Source organism: Carassius carassius, chromosome 13, assembly GCF_963082965.1.
Source record: "Carassius carassius chromosome 13, fCarCar2.1, whole genome shotgun sequence".
NCBI classification, from domain to species: domain Eukaryota; kingdom Metazoa; phylum Chordata; class Actinopteri; order Cypriniformes; family Cyprinidae; genus Carassius; species Carassius carassius.
In genome coordinates this window covers 26576775-26602145 of record NC_081767.1, presented here as the reverse complement: position 1 = coordinate 26602145, position 25371 = coordinate 26576775, and the positions used below count along the sequence as shown (strand labels likewise).

The following is a 25371-nucleotide window of genomic DNA, read 5'->3' as shown; positions in this document are numbered from 1 at the left end:
CAATCCAACAAGATAACATCGGGCCAAGCCGCTAGCGAAAACGCGGCGGCTGTGTGAGCCGTAATCCACCATTTGAAGAGCAAAAACTGTTGATTAACGCGCTCGAGTGGGGGAGAGCGAGCACATGGAACTCCAGTGCATCACTGTATTCATATTCAAGCCGCACATATCGCCCCTAACCAACACCTCGTGCGGGGCCTCGGCGACCGCAGAAGCGAAACGGTGGGGGTTAGACGCGAGGCGACTTAAGAAATACACTCCAGAGCGCGGATACTTCCTAATGGCGTTAGTGCACAGGGGAAGTGTATGCATATTTTACTGTAGCCATAGGCTATCAAGGAGAGAACCTGTAGAGAGGCTGCAACGAACCTCTCATAAGTGCCTCCTCGTGATAACCCATCATACGGCTCCTACCTTTCGTTGACTCATCGCGTCCGCGGAGAGGAGTATACTGCTCGTAGATGATCGCTGAGAACGCGAGATAATAGGGCACAGAAGATTCGCTTCGTACTGAAGGAATGAAATCTGAGGTAAATGGCGCGCGGCACCAGGTATATATATGCCTACGCATGCTGGGCGGTGCCACGCGCTATTTGGCCAATAGGATTGGCGGGATGGTATAGGGCTTCAGACATTCGTCACACCGAAGGTGTTCCCATACGTGGTGACGTCACCGCAGCATCGAAGTGACCTATGAAAGGGAACAAACTTTAGCCGCGAACCTGCTTTTAGATGCAACACTTGGATGCCAACTGCCGTAAAAATCCAATGAAGAAAAAGAAGAACCTGTTTTTAGCGTCTTCGCCTGAAAATGTATTGGTTAACGTCGCGCGGTCTGCGCCGCTAGAGGAAGCGGCCTCAAACTGCCACTCGGCCGGAACGCCGGGGTGAAAGGCTGAGCCGCGGTGAGAACTGGGGTTCGACCCGGGCTGGTTGGGTTCTTTCTGCTGCAATCCAGCGCTCGGGGAGAGCTCGGTCTCGGGCGGCACGATCGTTGTGTCGAGCAAGGCGAGCTCGGAGCTTGCACGGTCTATTGGCCACGACGTGTGGCTTGGCGATGAGAGCAGCTGTCACGATGACGCTAATGCTGCTCAACGGCCGCGTTTGGCTGGGTAGAAATGATTTCGGGTCCGGCAAAAGCAGCAGGTCTTATAAATCTCCTGTGCAGCTCTCTTCGTTAGTACGAAAATTGGATCTGTGGTAAGGTGACAGACGAAGCGAACCGGCATGCTGATAAACCGTCAATGGATAGAGGGAAGTCAGCGATATTTATACTATGGGATTGATTACTTGATTATGGTCCACCTGTGTTGATTAGGCTAAGTATCTGACGCGCTCCTCCCGAATCTTATTAATAAAATTTCATTTATTGAAGTGTAAACTATGAACTTTTGCTGAAGCAGCACACAGAACACGTTGTCACAATATAATCAATATAAGTTTCTTTTCTCCGCGCTGGTCAGGGTTGACCAATCACACTAAAGCATGCATGATTACTTTAAGGATTTGTTATAATAGTTTTCATAGAGATGACAGAGGAAGACTTAGTAATAATAGGAAGACTCAGATAGTAATAATTTGCATGAAAACGATAATAGATTTCTGTACACAAATGTATTCAATAAGCCAAAAGACTTGCTGAGATTTGAATGCTGTTCAACAGAAGTCTTCTTAATTGCCTGGTTTGGCAATGATTTCACCACAAAATGTGCTTATTTTTATTTGAATCTAAGTATTTTTAATGTATTTTGTATGTCTGTGGTGGCAAAAAGTAAACAAAGTACAAACATGTAACTCTGAAATGGTTATGAGTTTCAATATATTTTCAATATAATTTTCAGCTGCTTACAATTTTGTGTACATGCCAGTATCACATTAAAGATTAATGCTACATGATAGCATTTACATAAACGAGAACATTATTGCTATCCTTAAGTACTGCAGCAGAGGAAAAATAATTCATAATGAACAATATTTTGCTAATATTTTATCCAAATGAGACTTAAACAACATGCAAACCTTTACAAACCAGATGTAAAGTATATTGTTCTGCATGCAAATGCACAAAGCATATGCAGTATCAATGTATGTATTGGTTTGATAAACCAAAATGTACAGGTCAAAATACAACAAAAAAAGACTGCTCCTGGATATATCATTCAAAAATATTGATGATCATTGCTAATTTAATTATTGGCAGTGTACAACTTTAATTTATCAACAATTTAATAAAATATATCTTTGATTTTGACTGAAAGTGTCCTTGTGCTCTTCTGCCACTATAATAACTGGCACAAACAATCTGTCACAAATTTAGGCAGGCAGATGAAAAAGAATGCATACTGTATCTATCCAATGACCAGCAAATTACAGTAGGACTGCTACTCATTTTAGTTCAAATATCACATCGATCCACAAAAATGACCACTAACAATCTATAACACACACATAGGGAAGACATTCTTCCATCTACCTTTATGAGACATTATTAAACAAAATGTTCTTAAAAGGCAATTGAAATACTTTAAATTGGTGTTTCGATGAGCTGAGATGTGGTTCTGTTTGATATATTTGGCATTCAGATAGAGGTGCGTGTGGGGGTGTTGGAAGAGGGATTGGCACAGTCACTTCCGATTAAAGCAGCAGCACTAGGGGCGAGAGTGTCCCTGCAGTGCCCTCACATGTTGGAGTCATCACCCTTCACACTGGCATTGGGGAACGACGAGGAGATCTCCTTAAAGAACTCATCCTCCTTCAGCATACTCTGATCACAAAAAACAGGATGCAAAGTTTAGGCTCAAGCACACTACTGTATATATAAAGCAACTCAAGTCAGATCAGATGCGCAGCTGCTTGTTACCGTTAAGTTGTTGATGCCCTCTGAGAAAGCACCAATCTGCCTTACTGTCCCTTCAGAGTCCTCCATCTGGGGATTGTAAAGAGGAACAATTTCATACAGGTGTTAATGATTAATCAATGATCAACTCATTGTTTTTAATGATTTGTATTTAAGGTTACTGACTTTTGAATAATTAAATGGACATATGGAATAAATTAGATTTTTTTTTTTAATTTTAAAAGAAGTCACTTATGCCCACTAAGGCCGCATTTATATGACCGAAAATACAGTAAAATTGCAAAATATTATTACAATTTAAAAGTATGATTTCCTATTGTTATAAATTTTAAAATGGTATTTATTGCTGTGATGTCAGAGCTGAATTTTCATCTGCCATTACTCTAGTCTTCAATGTCACATAATCCTTCTGAAATCAAAATTATTCTTTGCTTTCACAGTAATAAATTACATTTTAAAACGTAGTACAATAGAAAATCATTCTATTAAATTGTAAAAATATTTCACAATATCACTGTTTTTATTTTATCAAATGAATGCAAATTTTGTGAGCGTAAAGATACTGCTTACAAAAACTATTATTACTGTTTAATTTTTTAAATAATAATAATAATAATTTTATATATATATATATATATATATATATATATATATATATATATATATATATATATATATATATATATATATATATATATATATATATATATATATATATATATATATATATATATATATATATACAATATTTTATACACAATTTTTAAATTAAATATAAAAAAAATATTGGTAGATATTTGCCAAATATAATTTTTGGTAATTATTGATAATTAACCATTTTGACTTATATAAACCTTAAATGCATTAAATGTTATTACATTTTTTTTTACATTAAATTCTGTTTACTAAAACTTAAAGTGAAAACTAAATATTACATAAATATACGAATAATAAATGTATTATATATTTAGATATATTAAATATGTAAAATATTTTTGTTAAATTATTATTGAGCAAAACTATCACATGACTTTTGTGGTATTAAACGTTAACGATAAACCTGTCTATCAGACAGCCAAGGTCGATCAGTGGCAGTGGTCACTGCTTTTCACACTGTAGCAAAGTGAAGCATCAGAGTCCATCATGCACCACAAAGCTTCTATCACTACCTGGTCGAATCGATCTAGGTCATCATCATAGATCTGGAGCTCCATGCCTCTGTAGCCTTTCTGGAAGCTGCGTCCTTTGGGCATCTCCACATCCATGGGACAGACATACTCTTCATTATCCTCTTGCTTCTTCTTCCTACCAAACCCTCCAAACGCCAGCTTGTGTGGCTAAATTTGACAGACAGAATTTAAATTAAAAATATGTCAGCATTTGAACTCCAAAATGAATGAAACATAAGCAAGTTCTGCAGTAGATGGTCTGGAGATGTTCTGCATCATACCTTGACTTTAGCCGTGGCGGTGAGTAAGGTGTAGTCTGGATTCTCTAGACACTCCTGTTTGAGTTGCTGGGCCTCAGAACCCACCAGCAGGTTGAAGTGTGTAGCCAGATGCCTCCGCAGCAGAGTCTTGTTGGGGGGAATATTCAGCAGCAAAGCCATTGTCTCCACATTGAAGCGAGGTTCCAGCACCTGAAACCACGAACAAAATTAATACCATTTGATAAGAAAAAAAATTGCACTTTTGCAGACCTCAGCTTTATTGCCACTTTAGCAACCTGGGGTTAACTCCTATGATAAAGGTCCTGATATACTTTACATTAACACATGCATTTCACAGATGCTTTTATCCAATGTGACTAACATTGCATTCAAGGCACATCACTTCTTGCTTTCCCTGGGAATCAAACCTATGACCTTGCTAGCATCCTGGTTTATGGATCAACCCTTTCAAGCTTTTAACCTACGACTTTTCGGTTTCTAGTACAAATTCAAACCATTCCAACCAATAACCTTAACTAGTACTAAGTAATTTCTCACCATCAGTCCTCCATGTACTCCACTGCCCCTCAAGTTGGGTGCATATTCAGCTAGGTCAGCAGACCGCAGCCATTCCATCACACGGTGGTTGGTCCACTGAGAGACCTCAGCAGGACTTATGTTGTTCTGAAATAAGGATTGCTAGAATAAGTAAAAAAAAATACAAGATAGCACAGATTAGAGTTTGGTCTCTCTTTCTACCTCATCTGAAGGTCTTCGTCGCAGACAGTTGGGGTCGTAGCTGTTGAGTCGGAGCACCTGGATGGCTCTCTTAATACTGAGGTGATGTAAAACACTGCCCACTTTCAGAGACAACAGGTCATCCTGTTCAGCATGGACAGGAGAGAGTGGACTTGAAGCAGTTTAGAATTCTCAAGGATCACGTGACATTGACTAATGACTGGAATTCGGCTTTGCCATCACAAAAAATGATTACATTTGAAAATTTATTCAAATAGTAAACACGCATTTGAAATTATAATAATTTTTCACAATATTAACTTTTACTTTTAATCAAATAAATACAGCTTTTTTTCAAAAACATTAAAAGCTAGTTTAACCTTTTATTCATAGATTAAAACTTTTCATTTATGTGTCAAAATGCAAGTTTAACCAGGAAAAAGACTAACCACAGTCATATAGTGAAGCATCCGTCCATCCACACGTCCCTCGTCAAACTGAGTCTTGTACTGCGGGAGGCCAATGTCATCAAGCCATCCTAGAACAGAAGGTAAGGGGTTAAGAGATTCAACCTGATACATTCAGCCTTAGTTTTATAAGAATTTAACAACAAATCTGATACTGCGGATAAATAAACATCTATTTCTTACTTGTCACCCAGTGGTAGTCTAGTTTGCTTTTGTTGTCATCTTCCTCTGAGCCCAATGCCTGCAGGGCCAGCTGCAGTTTCTTCCTGTGCAGAGGGTGTTTTATTCCCAGCTCCTGCATAGAGAGGGCAGAACAGTCCTTAAACATGAATTTCAGACAGAAAACAGATTATTATCAGACTTAAATGTGGTCTTTAACATTTCGACACCACTATATGCTCTCATCCTGATTGTGAGTAATAAGAGCTCACTCTTTCCAGATCCTGCTGGGATGCCTGCAGGAGCGTCTGGCCTGAGGCGACCCACTGCCTTGCCAAACTCACGTACAACCCCAGTCCCTGCTCCTGCATCCAATCACACACCTGCTCCTGGGACCAGCGTGCAAACGGTGTATCCAGCTCACTGGAAAACACAAACAAGCAGATCTTAGAAGGTACAATCACCATATAGTGACTGCTGGAGATATTTGCCACAAAAATGTCACACTGGCAACATAATAAATGAGATTTTAATCAGGAACTGAAACTCTGGATCAATAAGCAACATGTAAGTCTGTGTTTCCCAACAGCAGATCTTTCCATTTTGAGAAGGAGCTCTATCCTGTGTCAATGTGATTACTGACCTGTTGGTGTTCTGCAGGTCACGTGACCAACCCAGCCTGGGTCCAGCTGTGGCTCTGACTCCACCCCGTTTAAACTCACTTTCTGATAAGTTATCATCCAGGTTGAATGTGGTTGATTGACTTCTTCTGAGCCTTTAAAGAAGAAAGAAAAAGTCAAAGAATGTCATCAGTTCATTTATTGATACTGCATGCTTTAAATGACTGACATATTTGTCCACAATTAGCTAAACAAAGAAAAAATCATTTTCTAAAGCCAATTTGCAACATGTAGGGTGATTTTGAATACATTTTAAAATTTTGTTCATGTAAAGAAAAAAGAAAAAAAAAACTTACATAGAGGTTTATATTAAGTAAATCAGAACATTCATAATAATATTGCAATATGATACTTATTTTTTAGAATAATATCACTTATAATATTTCTTAGAAATTAAAGTATTACAATAATATATTCTTTAAATATTCAGTATACAGTATTTTTTTTTTTACTTGTATAGCATTTATTATATTTATTATAATTGAATTGGCTTTTATTTTGTACTGTTTTTGTAATTATGTATGTACTTTTGTCATTTTAATTTTTTTAGTTAGTTTTAGTTTTTAATTTAGTTGTTTTTTCTATTCAGGTTTAATTTATATTTCAGATTTAATAATTTTAGTACTTTAATATTTGTTTTAATTAAGCCTTTTTCAATTAATAAAACCAATGTTTAATAGTTTTAGGATTAGTTAACAATAAGACTGGCAGAACATAAAATATGCTAGATAAGGAAAGAAGCCAAGTGTCTGAAACGTCCAACCCTGCAGCTGTTTTAGACTCACTTTCCAAAGAGTGCTTTGATTCCTTTTGACTTTTTCTTGCCCTCCGGAGAAATGGGGAGAGTGTGTGTGCTGTCACTGTCAGCTGACCTCTGCGGCATGCCTGCCAGATCCAGATGTTCAGTGCCATCCCTCTCTGTCTCAGCTGTGCAAACAAACACATACACAAGAACAGAAAATGTCCTGTTGTCACCACAGCAAACTACATTACCCATAATACCACAGTCCGTCGAGCATCAAATAAACTAAAGATTATGGGAAGGGAGAAAAAACAGGGCAGTTGTTCAGTTGGAGACCAGAGCAGTAAAAATGTCATGAATAACAGGAAGTTTAAAAGAAATAAAGCCCTAAAATGAAAGCGTCTTCCTTGAACTACTGGAATCAGCATCATGCGGCAAGATTGCAGATGACTTCTCGTCTGGACTGAAGAACAAATGGATCTGGTTTATTTTAGGAGTGGAACCATGGAACAAAGTCACATGCTGACATGCAAGTGATAACAATGGAAGAAATAACATCTCTGTTATTGAATGAAACTAAATCCAGCCTGAATGTTCATTCTTATGGTAGTTTGGATGTGAGGGGAACATATAGAGTTGTGAGAACGTGGTCAGAATATTTGAGTGCTGGGTAATGTGGTCGAAAAATAACATGCGATGACGACAGAACCTCTATATTCTTCATCTCAAAGGACTCACGTTTGCTACTACATGAGCCCAATGTTAAAACAAATCTATTTAGACTATTATTTTGACAAGAGGACTTCAAAATAATTGCCTAAAATTTTAATATCACCTCCTGCTTTGAAGAAAAGAAATGAAAATAAACCAACTTTGCTCCAAAATGTCTTCCTTTCTAAAGATAGACGATTTCTGAATCAAGCTTGAAGCTAAAATAACATTTGAAAAAACGTGTTCCTTCCTACAATGTTATATTGTATACTGATTTTGATAATTTGGGTTTTCAGAATTAGTAAAATATTTGTTGTATCTGTGTGTTTTGACTTATGTGTGGAAATGCATCAAGGTAAGGGACTTTTCCTTGAAGGAAAGAACGAAAAGAGGACACATCCAGGTCCTTTTCTGTCCTTCCTCAGAGAGGCCATTTGGCAGGTCTAGCCTGAAAATGGGTGTTTGTACTTAATTTGGGTACTCTTGACTCATGATGTTTTTATCTAAAAAACATTTATTTTGGATGTTTTTTATTTGTTTAGTAATTTTAGCTTTTTTAATCAACTGTAACTGACCATGGGCATATCGATTTAGAAGTAAGGAAGAAGTCGTACCCAAATTAGGGGCACTAGCAGTCCTCTTCCCTCCCTTAATCTTGAAGAATCCCCGTCCAAAAGAAGATCTCATTTTCCTGGTGCCGAAGCTGTCATCCTCAGCAGTACGAGAAGAGCTTGGGGATCTGGGTGGAAGAGTTGTGATCTTCTTGAACTCATCAAGTTCACTGCTCTAAAAGTTCAGGAAGGAAACAAATCAGATTATAAGCTTTCATGTCAAATAAGCTTATGTATGTAATATGAAGAACATTCCAATAATATAATGTAAATTAAAATAGATTTATCATTATAATAAATTCAAATTTAACATAACAGCAGCAATTCATAATATTTATATATTAATTTTAACAATAGTTATGATTTAAGAGAGTATTACTTAAAGAGAGAGAGAGAGAGAATTACCTCTGCTGTCTTCTGATCTACTGTTAACGGCTTCTGGTATTAATTTTTTTTATCTAATTTTAAATCACTTTAAATATTCAATATATTGCCTAACCCTAATAAAAACCTTAAAGACAAATACACTTTTACTCCAGTTCTGATTGAGACTTTGAAATTCACCTTTTCACTGGCTCTTTCATCAAGGTTGCCCTGGTTTGCTGATTTTGTGACCTCTGAAGTTCTAAAACATGAAAAGACATTGTAACCATCACTCTTTCCAACATTCAGATGTTCATAAACACTTTGTAGCATCAAATCACTTTAAGGTGTCTGACACACACGTTGAGACACAAGAGTGGCATTTTAGGTTACCAAACAAAAATACCCGGCAAATCAAAATGTGCCATTTTTGTGAATGAACTCCACCTGACACACATACTCACTCGGGACAATCATCTAATGGGGTCTTCAGTGACTGAGTTGGCTCCTGACACTCTCTCTCACTACAAAGGACAAACACACGAGCATTGGGATGCAGAGGTGGTGGCAAAGCATGATGGGTAAGCAGTGGGGTGTATAGACGGACATGCACTGATGTGTTAACAGTGAGAAAATGACACTTTAAACACCATAGAATGATGGGATAGTATAAATACGGTGACGTCATGAACTCTGATATAGATAACAGGCATTTCAAAGACTAGAAAGGATGAAAAGACGATATGAAACATGAAACACACAAAAGGAAATCCTCTAGAGGTGCTAACGCTGAGGATGGGATACTTGAATGCTGTAACATAGGTGGGACGCTTTTGGACATAAACCTAGAGCCACAGATATGATTTAAAAGAATGTTGGCGTGTCCAGATTTTATTAGATGATGATCCTGCATGAGAAACAACTCAAGCAGACAAAAAGGTGTGTTTTAATGTCCTGAAGTGTACCTTGATGACTGCATGTGTTCCAGGCCTGAATCGTTGTCTGCTTTGTCTGGGGATGTTATATGTACTGTGAGCGATGGCACTTGGAGTGTACTGACAAATGTTGTTGCCTACAGAAGAAGAGAACATGCAAAGATAATTTACACCAGTGTATTCTCTATACCAGTATTTTTCAAAATGCAGACCCCTGGAGGTCCACCTTTCCAGCATAAAAATATAATATTTAATATAATATAATACAATATCCTAAGCCTTTTTATTAGGGATTGTTGTTTGTTTTATTTATAGAGCATATTTAAAAACAACCATGGGTTGACCAAAGTGCTGTATTGAACATACATTTACCAATAAGGATATTAAAAAACAAGTACATTAATATAAAAAAGAAAACGTTTTAAGTCATCGTCACCTGTTCAGGTAAAAATTTAGATCTGTAAGCATAGATTGAAAAATGGAAAGAGAAGGTGTTGTTCAAAACACATAACTAATTTACAATTTAGAATGCAGATTTTGTAATACAGGTATTGCTACAATTCACAAACTATTAAAAAAATTGTTAGGTGAAAAACATCTGAAAAAAAAATCTAAATATTAAATAAAAAAACTTAGCAAATAAATGCAAATTAAAACTGGTCACCTTGGTTTAAGTACTAAAACCACTAAAACTAAAGCTGAAATAAATAAAACCAAGCTACAGAAGAATTTTTTATAAATCTAATAAAAATGACAGAAACACATGAATAAAATTTAAATGCAATATTAAAACAATATAAAAAATGCAATACTAGTAAAAAAATAGAATAACACTGATTACATAAATTGATTTTATTCACTCAGTTTTCAGGGTCCTTGGCTCAAAACGTTCTAGTGCATACATCATATTCCAAGGATCCATCACCTCTGAACAGTAATATCTGAAGACATTCAGTCACTCCCTGACAAGTGACTATCTGCGTCTTGGATCATCGGTGACAGTATGAGCCATAGGCTGACAAGCTGTGTGTCCTGCAAGTGTTCAATTTGGCCTTTAGCTTGAAAAAACAGAAGCAACACAACTTTGCGGAACTGTCAATCAGCCTGTGTTGCTCTAAATTAAGAATAATTCTAGTTTGCAGTGCAGTGATTCCAGATTATGCAAGCCAAAACAAAACATAGTTTTTTTTAACAAAGATGCAAACTAGCCACAAATGGTGAACTGTATAACTTTGAGGGAATTATTACATGAATTTTGTTGGTCTGAAAAGAAAATTTTACCTCATTTTGACCACTCACAGCAACTTCCTCTGCGTAAGAGAGCAGAGACTTCTCCGTGTCCATGGAGACAGAGAGGGGGGTGGACATGGAGAGGGAGCTGTCACTATTGCTCCCATCACTGTCTCCTTCTTTGACTTTATCTGAAGAGAAACACAGGAGAGGAGGGAGATTTGATCATTAGCTCGGAAAATGGCACACAACAAGTACAGCCTGTCACTTAACAGCAACACATTAAAGGATTCAAATAATTGGGTGAATGTATAATATAATATAATACAGTATATTACATTTCTCATTATTGCATTAGTTTTTTTACACATTTGTTTTTACATCATGTACGCCTTCCACAATATTTAATTTACAATTTAAATAATGCATTTTTTTGTATTAAAGTGTGGTTACGGTTCACAAATTATTAAAATAATTTTGATAAATTAAAAAAGGCTAAGATAAAATAAAATGATAACATAAATATTGGATGAAAACTTCAGCTTAAACAAAACTTTAAAAATGTAATGAAAGTTAGAAATGTTGCCAGACAAATAACTGAAATAAAATGAAGTGCTAAAACTACTAAAACTGAAATAAAATAAAGGTAATTTTGTTTTTATTATAAAAGGACAAAGGCACATAAAATTAAAAAAAAGACTAAATAATTCAAATAAAAACAAAGTAAAACTAGTTCTAAAAACTAATTGTATATAAATTCAAAGCTAGTTCAATAGTACATAAATAATACAAATAATACCAATTACAGGAATGACAAACATTTCATTGACAACACTTTGGATTTTTTATTAAAAAGCTAAATAAATCACCTTTTCTTCCTTGTGCTGACATGACCATCTCTTGTACTTTCTTGTAACGCATGAGTGACTGTCGCAACTCTTCAATCTTGTGATCCTACACGAAGCATCATTAACAGCATTAAATGCCAGGTTCCTTCATGATTTTCAAAAGCAATGGGAAAGGAAGCTTATGACTTAAAACTACCTTCTCCTCATTTGCAGCCATCAACGACTCCATTGCTTTCTTCATCTTCTGTACTTCCATATCTGCAAAGCACAGGCTTAGTAAACTAAAGACTATTTCATAAACACTAAAGGGCAAAGATACATTAAGACTCAAGTCTGACATTTAGCATCACATAAACTGTAGACAGACACATTGAACTGAAATACAACAGTGACCTTCTGTGACAAATGTGAGAAATGTACACAACGGAAGCGAGGAGGAGCTTGTGGAGATTAAACGTGAGCGTATGCAGCCACAGATAAGAGTGGATGTCCAGCCTGCAATGTTATGAGGAATGTTGACATGGGCAATGCACTATAATGAATGGAAGGGGTGAAGAAATGAACTTAGTACGAGGTGACAGGCAAAAAACAAACAATAATGTAAATGTGACATGCCAGATGGTGACCACAATCTGACTTTTGTCAGGGCTACAACATAAGAAAGGATTGTTATTCATTACTTCTTTCCCTTTCCTATAACTAATATCTTGTATTTTTAAATCCATTAACTTCCTGTGATTTGCACTACTTTGTGTCGTAGAAAAGCAAGCTTCATGAGTACCATGCCCAAACATGCAGGCACAAAAAGCAGAGGACCAAGAGGACAAAAGTAGTACAAAGATTAAAAAGCTGAAAAAGGGATGTATGTGTAGAAGGTAGACATGGAGTCCCCTTACGTTTCTCTTTGAGCCTCTTTTTTAATGTTTCCTCAGTATGGAAAACTGCTTAAGACAGAGTAATAATATTAAACGCGTGTATATATATATATATATATATATATATATATATATATATATATACCAAATAAAAATACATAAGAGAAAACAAAAAATCTAGATAATAAACCAAAATCAAAATAAACAAAAACTAAATAACAAGAGAAAACAATGTAATACATTTAATCAAAACAAACAATAAAAAGGCAAAAACAATGAACATAAATAAAGACAAATTGAAATAAACAAAAACAACAACAACAAAAATACTAAGCAAAAACTTAAATATATCAAGTGAAGACAAAACAAACATCAAAAGCAAATCAAAGCAAATAACAAAATAAACTCTAAAAAAATAGCAACTGACAGCTAGATCTACTCCGGATTTTATATTAAATTAGTTAGTACATCATCACAGAAACTGCATAATGACAAGACAAAACTAGACCCCTCTAGGGCATGCTGGGACAGGCAATACTGTGATTACTAAGTGTGAATAACAGCAACTATGCATGACCCACCTCTCTCTGTGCTGTCTAGGCCTACAGGCGTTGGGGATCTGGACCCTGTCTCATCCTGCAGCCTCCTCAGATCACCATCTCTGCCATCCAGCTGCCTTCTCAACGTAACCAGCTCCTCCTGAACATTAAACACACATCTCACAACTCTGATCCAAAGTCTGGACGACCTCTGAAATTAACAGGTTAAACACCCAGTAATACCAAACCATGCAGTTACTAATTACTATCAGAGTTCAGTACATGGCACTTGCAAAATGAAAGTTAGACATAATTACTTGTTTTTTTTGTTAATCGTACAAGCATGCAGATTTATTGGATTATCTCGCAAATATTAAATTAATCAATTATATAGGTGAATACCACTAATAAAGATCACATTCAAGAACTTCATTCAAGAGTTCAATACATTGCCAGGGTGGTAGAGACGTTTATAACACCAAAAAACTACAGTAACACAATCTCACACTGAGCTTTTCAAACCTTGTGACTTAACTATGTATGTTACAGTAAGGAGCAGTAACAGAAATAGCTTCTTGTGCATTATAAAGCAGTCTGAAATTTAGCTCTCCAGGCTTAAACATCACATAGAGCCTAACACTAAAGCAGATCTTATACTGGTGCCACTGCTTAGAGAGGAGGGCAGATTTAATGAGCAGCTTTCAAATCATGATGAGAACTTTGTCTGTACATCATTGTGCAAAATGGAGGGCTATGGAGCTCACAGTCAAGCTGAGACAGTTAAAGGTTTGATACTGTAGTGAGTGACATGAGATAATAGGCTCATTAACAGTGGTCTCAGAATGTATTTTGACTCTAAAGCAACTCTGAATGTCACTGCATTGTTAATCAAATATTAATTGTGACCACTGTATATGTCAAATGTTTAAACCTTAAACTAAATCTGGATACAACATGCCAAAAAGCAAAGTTACAGAGCAAAAAAAAAAAAAAAAAAAAACTGTATCACAACCAGAAGCAGTACAACCACCCTGAGGTATTCCGACCTTGAGCGCCTGGATTTTTTGTTCCTTCCTCTGTTTCTCATACTGCATCTGGCCCATTTTGAGTTTCAGGCTAGAGAGTTTGGCCATTAGCGACTAGCGGCAGAGAGGTTAACCAAGGAGGAAAAGGAAAATAGACACTTAAAGATAACAAGAAAGATGTGCAAGAGAGACAAAAGAAGAAGAGAATCCCTATGCAAGCTTAAAGATAGTAACATGTAGATGTTTTCACTAGTAAGAAACTAGCGTTGAAACTCACCTTAGTGGATTTCAGTTTCTTCTCATACTGTAACCGTTCATTCTCCAACTCAGAAATGCGATATCTCAGTTCATTAATCTCCAAAATCAAACCCTAAAAAGGAAAAAGGCAAAAAATCTCCATAGAATTTCACAAAGTGTCTTAAGCATTTTATCAACAACTTGTTTTTCTAAACACTATTTTATTATTAATATTTGTTTAATAATGTGAAATATACTGTTGAATGGGTTTAAGTTAAACTGGCATATGTATGCTGTCGATTACCACACACACACACACAATAGTTACAATAAAAATAAAACAATAAAAAAAACTGAGGGTCACTAATGCACAGAATCTAAAAATATTAATAATCTTTTCTAAACACTCACAGATTATCATGGCAATATTCCATATTCTAGAAACCATTTTGCTTCAAAGGGCTTCAAAGAGAAGCCAATTCTCAAATTTGAAATGGTTTGTTTAACAAACAGATTAAGTATTCAATATTTATTTACAAGCATAAAAAAACAAGAATATAGTGAAAACCATCCATTCAGCACTCAGGCCTTTCAGGGCCAAACTCTTTGTCAGGATGTCTAGCATTCAGGCGTGGATTTATGATTCAATAAACAACAGCCAGTTGTAAACACTCATTAAAATACAGATGCTTGGAGCAGTGATCCGGAAAACTCAAAGGACAAATCAGAATACACTACAGTTCAAATTTTTGGGTCAGTACAACTGTACAACGGTTTTCAACTGTGATAAGAAATGTTATAATAATAATAATAATAATAACAACAATAATAATAAGCACCAAATAAGCATTTTATAATGATTTCTGAAGGATCATGAAACACTGACGACTGGAGTAATGAATGACTGCTGAAAATTCAGCTTTGCCATCACAGAAATTAATTACATTTTAAAATATATATATACACATATATATATATATACATATATATATACATATATATGTATATATATATACACAAATAAATATATATGTATATATATATATATATATATATACATATATATATACACAAATATATATATATATTTATTTGTATATATATATATATATATATATATATATATATATATATTTATATATATATATATACATACAAATAAATATATTTTAAAATGTAATTAATTTCTGTAATTAAAATATATATACACAATTTATTTTTTTTTAAAAATTAGTTATTTTAAATTGCAATAATATTGAACAAAAATACTGTTTTATTGCATTTTTGATCAATTAAATGCAGGCTTGGTGAACATAAGAGACCTATTTTTAAAACATTTAAAAAAATCTTACCAGTCACAAACTTTTGAACAGTAGTGTAGATATAAAATATTTCAAGCTACAGTAGTTCTGATTCAGTTCAAAATCTAAAAAGACATATTATAGTCTTAGTCTTAACAGGATAAAAAGACGACATTTTGGGAAACTAACTGGAGACTCGCTGAGACAGTAAATTATGTGGCAGCAAAATAACAGGAAAGAGCACAAATAATTTTTATCTTTGAAGAATGTGTTGACCGACCTAGACCAAACACACTTGCCAGTGCACAGTTTAAACCATAAATAATTTGTATATGTTCAATAATACTCTAAGAAGAATGAAAAACACAATCACAAAGAAATGCCTGAAATGGAACATTTGTCATCAACAATGAGACAAAAGCTGTTTTCTGTGGCAGACTGTGAACACACAGGTGCAAAGACTGGTTCATCTTCATGACCCTAATCTGAAATCATCCTCTTGCTTTTCTCCATTTTTGGATGTTGTCTGACTCAAAAACACCTGCTAAAGTGATAACAGCATTTCCCAAGCCTAAGTAAAACATGTTATGGACAAGAACCGAGACAAGCTGGTCTGGAGTTCTTAAGATAATAGCCTGCTTTGCATCTAGTCTGAAATGACTAGATTTGAATGAACACATAAAAAAAAACTTTCCAGTTTGCAGTTAATTTGTGCCAAGAAACTCCCACTTTGACAGGAAGTGTAATTGTGAACTACATGTTAGTGGCCAAACATGGTTTAGGACAAGTTTATCTGAAATAGTAGAAACCAGCGATGTGGAAAACGATTCCAATGGATCCCAACACCCTCTTGCTGAGGACCCTTTCCTCTTCTCCCATTCATCCCCATAGTCCATTCATATTCCTTAGTGGTAATGACTGCTTTCTAGAGAGAAAAGAGGCCACCTAAACCAATCTTTGGAGAGGAAATGGTATCTGGTAAAGGCTGTTTTTGCATTTACCATTTTGCCCAGACAGCAAACAAAGCAGAGAATAGTTAAAAGCCCAACATTCCAGTGCACTGGAACGGACCACTGTACCACAACATGACGTGATTGGTAGATGTCTGAGCGCAAACAGATCGCGTTGTTGAATGCATGTCTTTCTACTTCAGGCTTGTACAAAAACAAACGGTTGACTATCAAAACAAAAGAGCTCTGTGCACCAAAGGCAGAATCACAAATTAACCATTGAATGGCATTACAATTAAAGCACAGCCATTGACATTTTCAAAAAAAGATATCATTACACAATTATTTCCCTCATGCATATGTATGTTTCTTACCTCACTATCTCCGAATCTGTCGTCAAAATCGAGTCTCTCTTTCTCTATGGCTGTTAACTTCAGCTTCAATTTGGAAACCTCTGCCATAAGCTCCAATTTTTGAGTCTCAAGGGCTGATCTGCACAAGAGTTCCTAGGAACAAGAGTTAAAAAAGGAGCATGAACAAGGAAAATCCGCCTTATTAATACATTTAATAATCTTTTGCTTGTGATTGGACAGTATAGTAAAGAAGTGATAGAAAACTACGGGCTGAAAATAAGCTTTACTGTGCCAAATGTACTTGACCCAACTGCCATACCATGTCTCTAATATAAAAGAAATATCTTTAAACCCACCTGTTGCAACATTTCTTCAGTTGCATTAAGTTTCTCCCGGTGTTCATCAAGGCACAGGTCTAGGTCCCTTATCTTTTCACCCTGCGCCTCCACTTGATCCGTCAAAACACTTACCTGCAAAGAAAGATCATTTTATTTTAATAAAATATTACTTTATACACAAGAATGCATTAAATTGACACATTTATATATTTTTTTAATTATTATAAATAAACATTTATTATAAACGTTACATTTTAAAATATATTTAAAAAGAAGACAGTTATTTTAAATTGTAATAATATTTAACAATATTTCCGTATTTATGACATTTATGACAATATGCAGCTTGTGCTCCCCTCAAAAATATTGTAAAAATCTTGTGGACCTTGTATGTGCATGTATATACAACGTTACCTGAAGCACAAGGGATTCTTTATCACTTTCAAGACGATTAAGTCTGTCCTGGTAAACATCACCAGTGATTGAAATGTGTCCATTTGACTGCCCCAAAAAAAATATTGAAAAATTTTTAATATTAAAGACTTCTGGAATCCACCACAACATGTCCTGAAACAGGTAATTTTTTGCTTTTAAAAGCAAGTAATTCTGAGAAAAACAGTGTTACTTGAGATTCAGGGTTTTCATGAACCATGTATCATGCCAACAAAATATCAAAAATCATGCCACATAAACTGACTAAATATGGTACTATGTGTTGTCTTTCCCTTGGCAGTTGTTCAATTTGTCTCAAGACACACACAAAAAAATTATTATGTAACTAATATCTTGAGGCAATGATAAAGCTAAACTGCACTGATGTCTTATTTATGAATAGAACTACTGAACATGATACAGTAATAAATTTAAAACACTGAACCCTTATTACGTCAGAATGATAATCTTGAGCAGTGGCCTAGCAATTTTATATAAAGCATTAAACTGAAAATACTTCCAACAAGCACAAACCTACACATAACATAGTTTTGACTGTCACTGAAAACAGACTATGGGCTAACGGGAAAATATACTTCCTATAAATAAAGGAAATATAAATAACCATGTACTACCTTACAACATGGCAACACATAGTATGTTAGCTCATGTTCAAATCTAGAGTAGACACTGTGAATTCCAGAGTTCTGGAATGTGGTGTATGTACCAGGTGACCATGCAGCCACTCCACCAGACTGTCTGCAGTAGAGTCTGGGATCTGACAACGCAAGCTCTCTCTTTCCTCAGTGTCCATAAGCTCCAGAATGCCCCTGAGGTCCTCCAGTAAGTTGAGGGCTCGCAAGCTGCCCATGAACGGCGATGTTGGGGACTGACAATCAAAGATGCCATTGGAGTAGTCCAGAGCTTTGGAGCCTGAGTGCCAAAGACAAAGATAAATAAAATCAGTTATAGGGAGCTGGTCATGTTTTTTTATTCAAACAATAATATGTGCAAAACATTTTGTAGAGCAATACATTAAATGCTCATGAGAGTCAAGCAATACAAAAATAAGAAAATATTTTACAATAGTACACATTAAGCACAATGTATGGCATTTAGGAACTGAGAAATCATTATAAAAAACACAAGTATCATGTAGTGTGGAATAAAAGATAGTATGACCTTATCATAAAGCATGCCGTGGGCGAATATCCACTCAAGTTCTAAAGTCACAACCAAGGCAGAGTAAATGCTTTAATTGCTAAAACCTCAGGAAATCATGTGATCTGACAGGCGACTCCAACTTGAAATGTCAGCCTTGTAATAAGCTAGTGATAAATTACATCATATGCCAGACCGTTTGGTCAGGATGCTGATATCGGTCCAATCTTACTCTATGTAAAACTTAGTGAGGTTTCATGAAATGAGTCTGTAACATTTTCTTTGTAGAACTGCAGAATATTTCCAATGTGGATAGAATGAACATGTTTACCAATGAAGTTAATTATTTTGTCAGGTTTAAATCTGGAGGGACCGTTGGATTTGGGATAGGGGTTTCATTTCACTTTTAACTGAAATGTTGAAAAAGCTATATGACTCATAGGTAACAAAATTACCTGCTATAATACCATCCATTTGCTCCAAGGCTGCTGCCAACATGTCACTGGCATCAGACATCATCTTGTTCAGCTCTGTTAATCCTGAATAAAGAGGAACTAACAAAATAAATATTACAGTCAACAGCACAAAATGCATTTTGGCAATCTCTTAACACAATAGCAGCCTTTTGCAGGCTTGGGCACTGAATAAGTCAAAACTACAAATCTGAATGAAGAAATAGATGCAATTGTGTTTTGTGTTTGTCACCAAAACTTTGGGTAGAACTAAACAGAATTTAGAGACCGATCAGAATAACATACACAGAGGCCGAATATACAAAAAAAAGTGACCTACTGTCATTTTACTATTATTTATATACTATTAAAGTATTTATTATATATTTTTTCAGTTTTCATTTTAATTTCAGTATAAGTTTACTGTTGTTATGTGATTTTGTCATTTATGTTCTTTCCGCTCATTTCTATTTAGCTTTTATTTTTATTTTAATTTTCTAAATTTATTTTTGTTATCTGCCATGGCAACTTTTTGAATTTTCAGTAATTTTGTTTAACTTAATTTGAGTTAATGATAGCAACACTGATGTGAGCACATAAACTACAATGCATGAAAGTATATTTCTCAACCCTTCCCACTCATCTTCATATCTAACTGCACATTCATCTGGACGGGGTCTCCCTGTGATAGTCCCAGAGAGTAGAGCACATCCTTTGGGTGAAAGGTTGGCTGGTTCTCAGCTCTCTACTGTTCCCTGGGTAACAGTCAAGCTCCAACCATTACCCACAGATTTTAAAGAATAACTGAGCCATTTATTTCAATTATTGGCACAGTGCTTGTGCTGCTGGGGACACTGGGTACATTGTTTGGGGACTAGCAGGGACACATTGTTAGACCCTTTTGGCTCACGGCCCGAGAGCACATCGGCGGCATTCTCTCAGTTTTAATCCTCGAAACAAGGAGGTGAAGAGACACCCTGTCATGTTCTGATATCCCATCCACCAATGTTCAAAAATTTCTCTGCCATAATGCACAAACACAACATAGGCCAAAGGTTAATTTACAGATCTGAAAGAAGGGAAAGTCTGCTATGCTAAGTGGTTGTTCGGTTTTTCTGCATAGAAATGGCTTGTGATCTAAGTAAGAGGAGCTACTCAACCATTTGAAGTCATTCAAAGAAATATGTAAAGCATAAAATCACAAAGCACCACTCTGAATTTATGTGTTCTGGTAAAGGACTATGCTAAAGGCAGTATACAGTGAATTAGCAGTTAATAATGCTTTCAAATGTGTAAACACAAATATTGTGCAAGACGTACACAGGGATTATCAAAGAAAATTAGCTTGACAGCAAGCCATTATAAGAATCTCAAAACATACAAGTCCCCTTATCTTCTAATAACTAGCTCTGTACAGAATATACAAGTACGTACACACATTTCATTTGCAGCATTTACATTGGCCATGACCTTATAGCACCAAAGCTGTTGTCATAGAGCTAAATATTGTCAGAGACAGGTAATATCAAACTACTTTTACTTGAGTACATTTTTGGAAAACGTGCACTTTAGATTTAAAGTAGATTTAGTAGATTTAAATGTGGTTACTTTAACTCAACTAGATTTCTAATGGAAAACAAACTACTTTTACTTCATTATGTTGGGTGAATTTCCTCTAGTAAGGCCAATGCAAGTTATAAAAGGGGACTGACTCCAAATACATGTATGCACAGGCTGATTTATGAGTGACATCTGTTAGTAAACAATCTTGTAAATCCCAAACACTGACGTGTTAATGGAGCCATTCTGTTAGAAGAAAAGTGGATCAAACACTTTCCTCTGAACAGGTTTCAGAAGATACTATGAAATCAAGGTCAGAGTAAACTAATGTGCTTCACTAGTGTGTTATTTTTTCAACAATTCTCTGATCCAGTCAACTATTATGGAACATTTCAATCTGGTGCCTTAACTATGTAAATAACAAATCAAAACCTTGTGTGGAGACTCCTGTTATGTCTACAAATGCTGTGCTATAAAAACATCACATCGGTCACGTTCACACAGCACGATTTGGGTCATTTTTTCCTGCACATTTCTAAATAGTTCTGTTGATCTACATTATATTATTACTATGTAAAGCTAACAAAGCAGCAAACAAGAACTAATTGGAGATTCTCTCTCTGTCTGGAAAGCCTTTTATTATGAGCCAACAACCATACAGCATAGACTCAAGCTAAGGAAGCTTTGCATTGCAGATTATTTTCAGGGCTGGAATTTCCTCTCATGGTGGGAACATAGTGGCTTCCAGCCAGTGAAAAGCGATAACATGTTCTTTATGAAGCTCATATTTCCTCTCTGAATTGTGTGAAGTCAAACAGAGAAGACTTTGGATTCAGACCTATAAACATCAAAACAGTTTATGTACATGCAAAAACATCATGCAGTATTTTTCTAAAATCACAGACAAAGGAAAATCTTGAAGTGTTTCAACAATCCTGGAATAGATCTTATGAGAAAACATGCCAATAATGATATTAAGTGGGAAGAAACTGATTGTGAGACATGAAGCCGACCCTTTGTTTGGAAATATTTTCTTGAACACAAGCCTGTAGGAGCAATTGACAATAGGAATCAGTTGACTTTGAACGTGAATAAATATCACTAAAACTGTTCCCTGAAAAGGGCTCAAGATAGCATTAAAAACGGTTATGAATATGAGCATGAGAATAAGGGAAAAAACACTAATGGCTTCTCAAATCCATCAGTCGGGCACTTTAGGGCATCGTGTATGACCTTTATCTGCTCCACACTGTGAGTCGTATTAGCTACTATCCCTCACTGAAGATCTGTGACTGACTGACAGAAAAACCTCTGCTGGCACATGATGATGCTGGGGAAAAATAGCAGCCTTCGGGTCATTCATCTCAAAAGAAATAAAAGCATTTATGGCAGACGAGCCGTGTAAGTCAGCAAATTTGCCTCAAGTCAAGCTAAAGCAAGCACAGAAGCATGCCGGAGTCATGGGAAAGACATCATTAATGGACCTGTAAGCACATGTTCATCAGATAAATAAATATGTATGCCAAGCTTTCTAGTAAATGCCGATAGTAATATTTGCACAATGAATGATAAAAAAAAAAACATTAAATAAACAATGGGTGTTAACCAATAAATGGCCAAAAGTAAAATTCTATATTTATGATAAATTAATGAAAAAATAACTAATTAAAATAATTTTATTTAAAAAAGTAACAAAACAACTGTTTAAAATGTAAATTTAAGTTCATTTAAGTATCAAAACATAATAATGTACAGCATGAAAATTGATGATATTATTATATTGTTCCTCGGGCACTGGATATAGCTACTCAAGGTGTGTGTGTTCACTACTCACTGCTGTGTGTGTGCACTTGGATGGGTTAAATGCAGAGCACCAATTCCAAATGTCATGACTTTCACTTTCACTTTCAATAGGTTATTATATACAAAATCTTTCAACACTGATAAATGCAATGCCTGGTTTCAGGTGGATGCAGTCAGAGGTGATCGCAGCGTTTGAGCCAAGCAGAGAGTTATAAAAGATGTTTGAAACACAAATGTGCACAAGCCTTCAGCCCAGCCTGTGCATGTGGGAGGAGGACAGCCCCTGCTTACAACAGGCTCATTTTCTTACACATGTCAGAAATAGAAAAAAAAAATTATTTGCTTAAACTTAACTCCACATAATTGTGGCTATATTAGGCATCCCTAAGCAGAGTTTTATACAGCAGTCAATGAAACACTAACACTGATTGTTCTCACCCTCAAAACTTCTAAAGTGACACCCATCTGACACTGATCTGAAATATCCTGTCACCAAGCCAAGGCGTCGTCATTGAATATGATGCATCATACTTAACATAACCACATGGAACAGAGAAGGGATCCCTGCCTGTATTGAGAGGGCTTTCATATGCTAACTGTAAAAATAAAAAGAATTCCACACCGCTTAGGTAAATGCACAGATGTGTTCGCAAATATCATAGTGGATGAAGGAAAAACACACGTGTGTTTTAGCCCTTCAAGATGGTAACAAAGTTTGTTACACGACAAATAAAGATGGCTGATGAAACCTGCAGGCTTACTCCTGGGCTGCAAACACAAGAAAATATTGCTCTTTGAAGTCTTTAAGTACAGGCAGTTACTGTAAACATCACACCATTTCACAATTTCACAGATGTGTGACTGACATGGACCTAAATTACATATTCACAACAGTTACAAGGACAAAGCTTAAAACTACAAAAACTTCAGAATAGTTGCAAAGAAACGGCATGTGACACAAGGAATTAAATGTGCAATTTTGAAGTAGAAAAGCTGAAACAGTATTTTCTGGTAAATCACACTTATTTGTTTTATTTAAAAGTTTGAAAAAATATTTTTTCACAGCGTAGTGGAGTTAACTCACAGTCTTTACTATAATATTTCTGAGAGGCGTTTTATTTTATACCTTAAAATGCTGGCAACAAAAATAAACACCTTTATTAGTATGAAAAAGCTAAAGCTGACTGAAAGACCGAACAATTCATGAAACAGCAAACGTGTAAAACATTTATTTTTTAAATATCAAAACATGTATTGGCCAAAAAATAACTGCTTAAATATTTAACTATTACAAATTATAATATTATTTTAAAAAAATTTCGTAGGGTTCACAAAAGTTATTTGAAAAAAAAACATACAAACCACACAATTCTCTATTTGTTACTGACTTGATTAAAAACCAAATAGTTATTGATGTATAACTTTTTTAACAACGTCGAGTGTGACAACTTGTCTATTAAACTATTAAAAAGATCGTTTAAAAAGATCAAGTCACTGGAAGTCAAACATATTTCCATAGACTGTACAGCTGAAAAGTAACAATTAAGTTCTGTAAAACTTTGTATCAGTCCAGATCACAGGTGAGGATGCGGTTAAAGAAATGAAACTCGTGTAACAGCAGCTCTTGTTCTTCTGTGGCTACGTGGAATGTGTGAATCACTTGAAACCACAGCTGTGACTTAAATACCTAGTTCTGCTCTTCAAATTACACCTTATTTATTAAATTAATAAAAATAAAAAGTTTAAAATATAGCTTGTGTTTTGTCTTAAATATTGCACAATCACTACAAACATAACTTTGTCGATGCGGGTTTCCGAGTATTAGCTACCTCATACACGTAACGTTACATACTGTATTCCATCCCTTAGGCAATGAAAAAAAAATATCACTAACTTAAGTGTGAAGTGATGAGAACATACTATCATAACTACGCACAAAAATAACTTTTAGTTTGTTTATATTTCTGTCATCTACTTTAAACAACAACAACAATACATTTGTGCACAATTACAAGCAAGTTTCCCCACTCGGGCAAGTTTAGGAAGCCAAGTAAATTCACAAAGCACAAATATTTATCAGCTGTTCTGACAAGAAGTATATACTGGGATTTCTTACCGAATCTGGACCGCCGTCTAAAAGTGTGTAATATAAATCCGTGGACGCTTTTCCTAGTCTTTTAATGTCTTTACGAGATTGGCTCTTTCCGTAGTTGGTGCTCCCACCTCGCCAGCGCCATGTCGACAATGAAAGTGGGAATGTTGGACGTCACGTCACAGGCAGGAACTATCCTACTACGGCGAAGGCGGGCTGCTTAATATTCATAAGCCATGTCTTCGCCATTGGATGGTCACTGAGCTATCTAATTAATATTCAAACATCGTTTTTCGCCATAGGAAGTGTATCATATTGCGTCACCGCCATCTAATTAATATTCACAAGATGATCGATCACCGTAGTAGCATTATTAACGCATAAATGGAGTTTAAGTACATTTGGAAATACTTCACTCATAAATATGGTGAAACGTCAAAAAAAGAGAGAAATAAATAAATAAATAAATAAAAAATAAAAATA

General features: G+C 35.5%; 1 protein-coding gene across 5 annotated transcripts; it reads right to left on the bottom strand.

Moving 5' to 3' along the window:
• Positions 1-2133: 2133 nt before the first annotated feature.
• On the bottom strand, positions 2134-25058 carry LOC132156240 (liprin-beta-1-like). Of its 5 annotated transcripts, XM_059565151.1 has the most exons (28): positions 24913-25058; positions 19437-19520; positions 18548-18753; positions 17803-17889; positions 17407-17520; positions 17072-17203; positions 14487-14579; positions 14231-14323; positions 13227-13344; positions 12667-12711; positions 11967-12028; positions 11792-11876; positions 10974-11113; positions 9723-9829; positions 9222-9281; positions 8959-9019; positions 8398-8569; positions 7116-7257; positions 6294-6425; positions 5923-6073; positions 5675-5786; positions 5474-5562; positions 5046-5168; positions 4845-4970; positions 4308-4496; positions 4027-4194; positions 2861-2926; positions 2134-2764 (listed from the first exon to the last, which is right to left on the bottom strand). In XM_059565151.1, the coding sequence occupies exons 2-28, from the start codon at positions 19498-19500 to the stop codon at positions 2678-2680; spliced, it is 3024 nt and encodes a 1007-aa protein (XP_059421134.1). In that variant the 5' UTR covers positions 19501-19520; positions 24913-25058; the 3' UTR covers positions 2134-2677. The 5 variants fall into 5 exon arrangements, with proteins under 5 accessions (XP_059421134.1, XP_059421136.1, XP_059421135.1 ...); XM_059565153.1 differs by lacking the exon at positions 9222-9281; XM_059565152.1 differs by lacking the exon at positions 12667-12711.
• Positions 25059-25371: the final 313 nt, after the last annotated feature.

Bases quoted from the DNA above. Each gene is read 5' to 3' on its own strand.
- LOC132156240 (XM_059565151.1), bottom strand. From the start codon at position 19,500: ATGATGTCTGATGCCAGTGACATGTTGGCAGCAGCCTTGGAGCAAATG. The intron at 14,580-17,071 runs GTAAGAAACATA...TTTCCTTTTTAG, and splicing joins ACAGATTCGGAGATAGTGAG to GGTTTGATTTTGGAGATTAA. The intron at 11,877-11,966 runs GTAGTTTTAAGT...TGCTTCGTGTAG, and splicing joins TGGCTGCAAATGAGGAGAAG to GATCACAAGATTGAAGAGTT.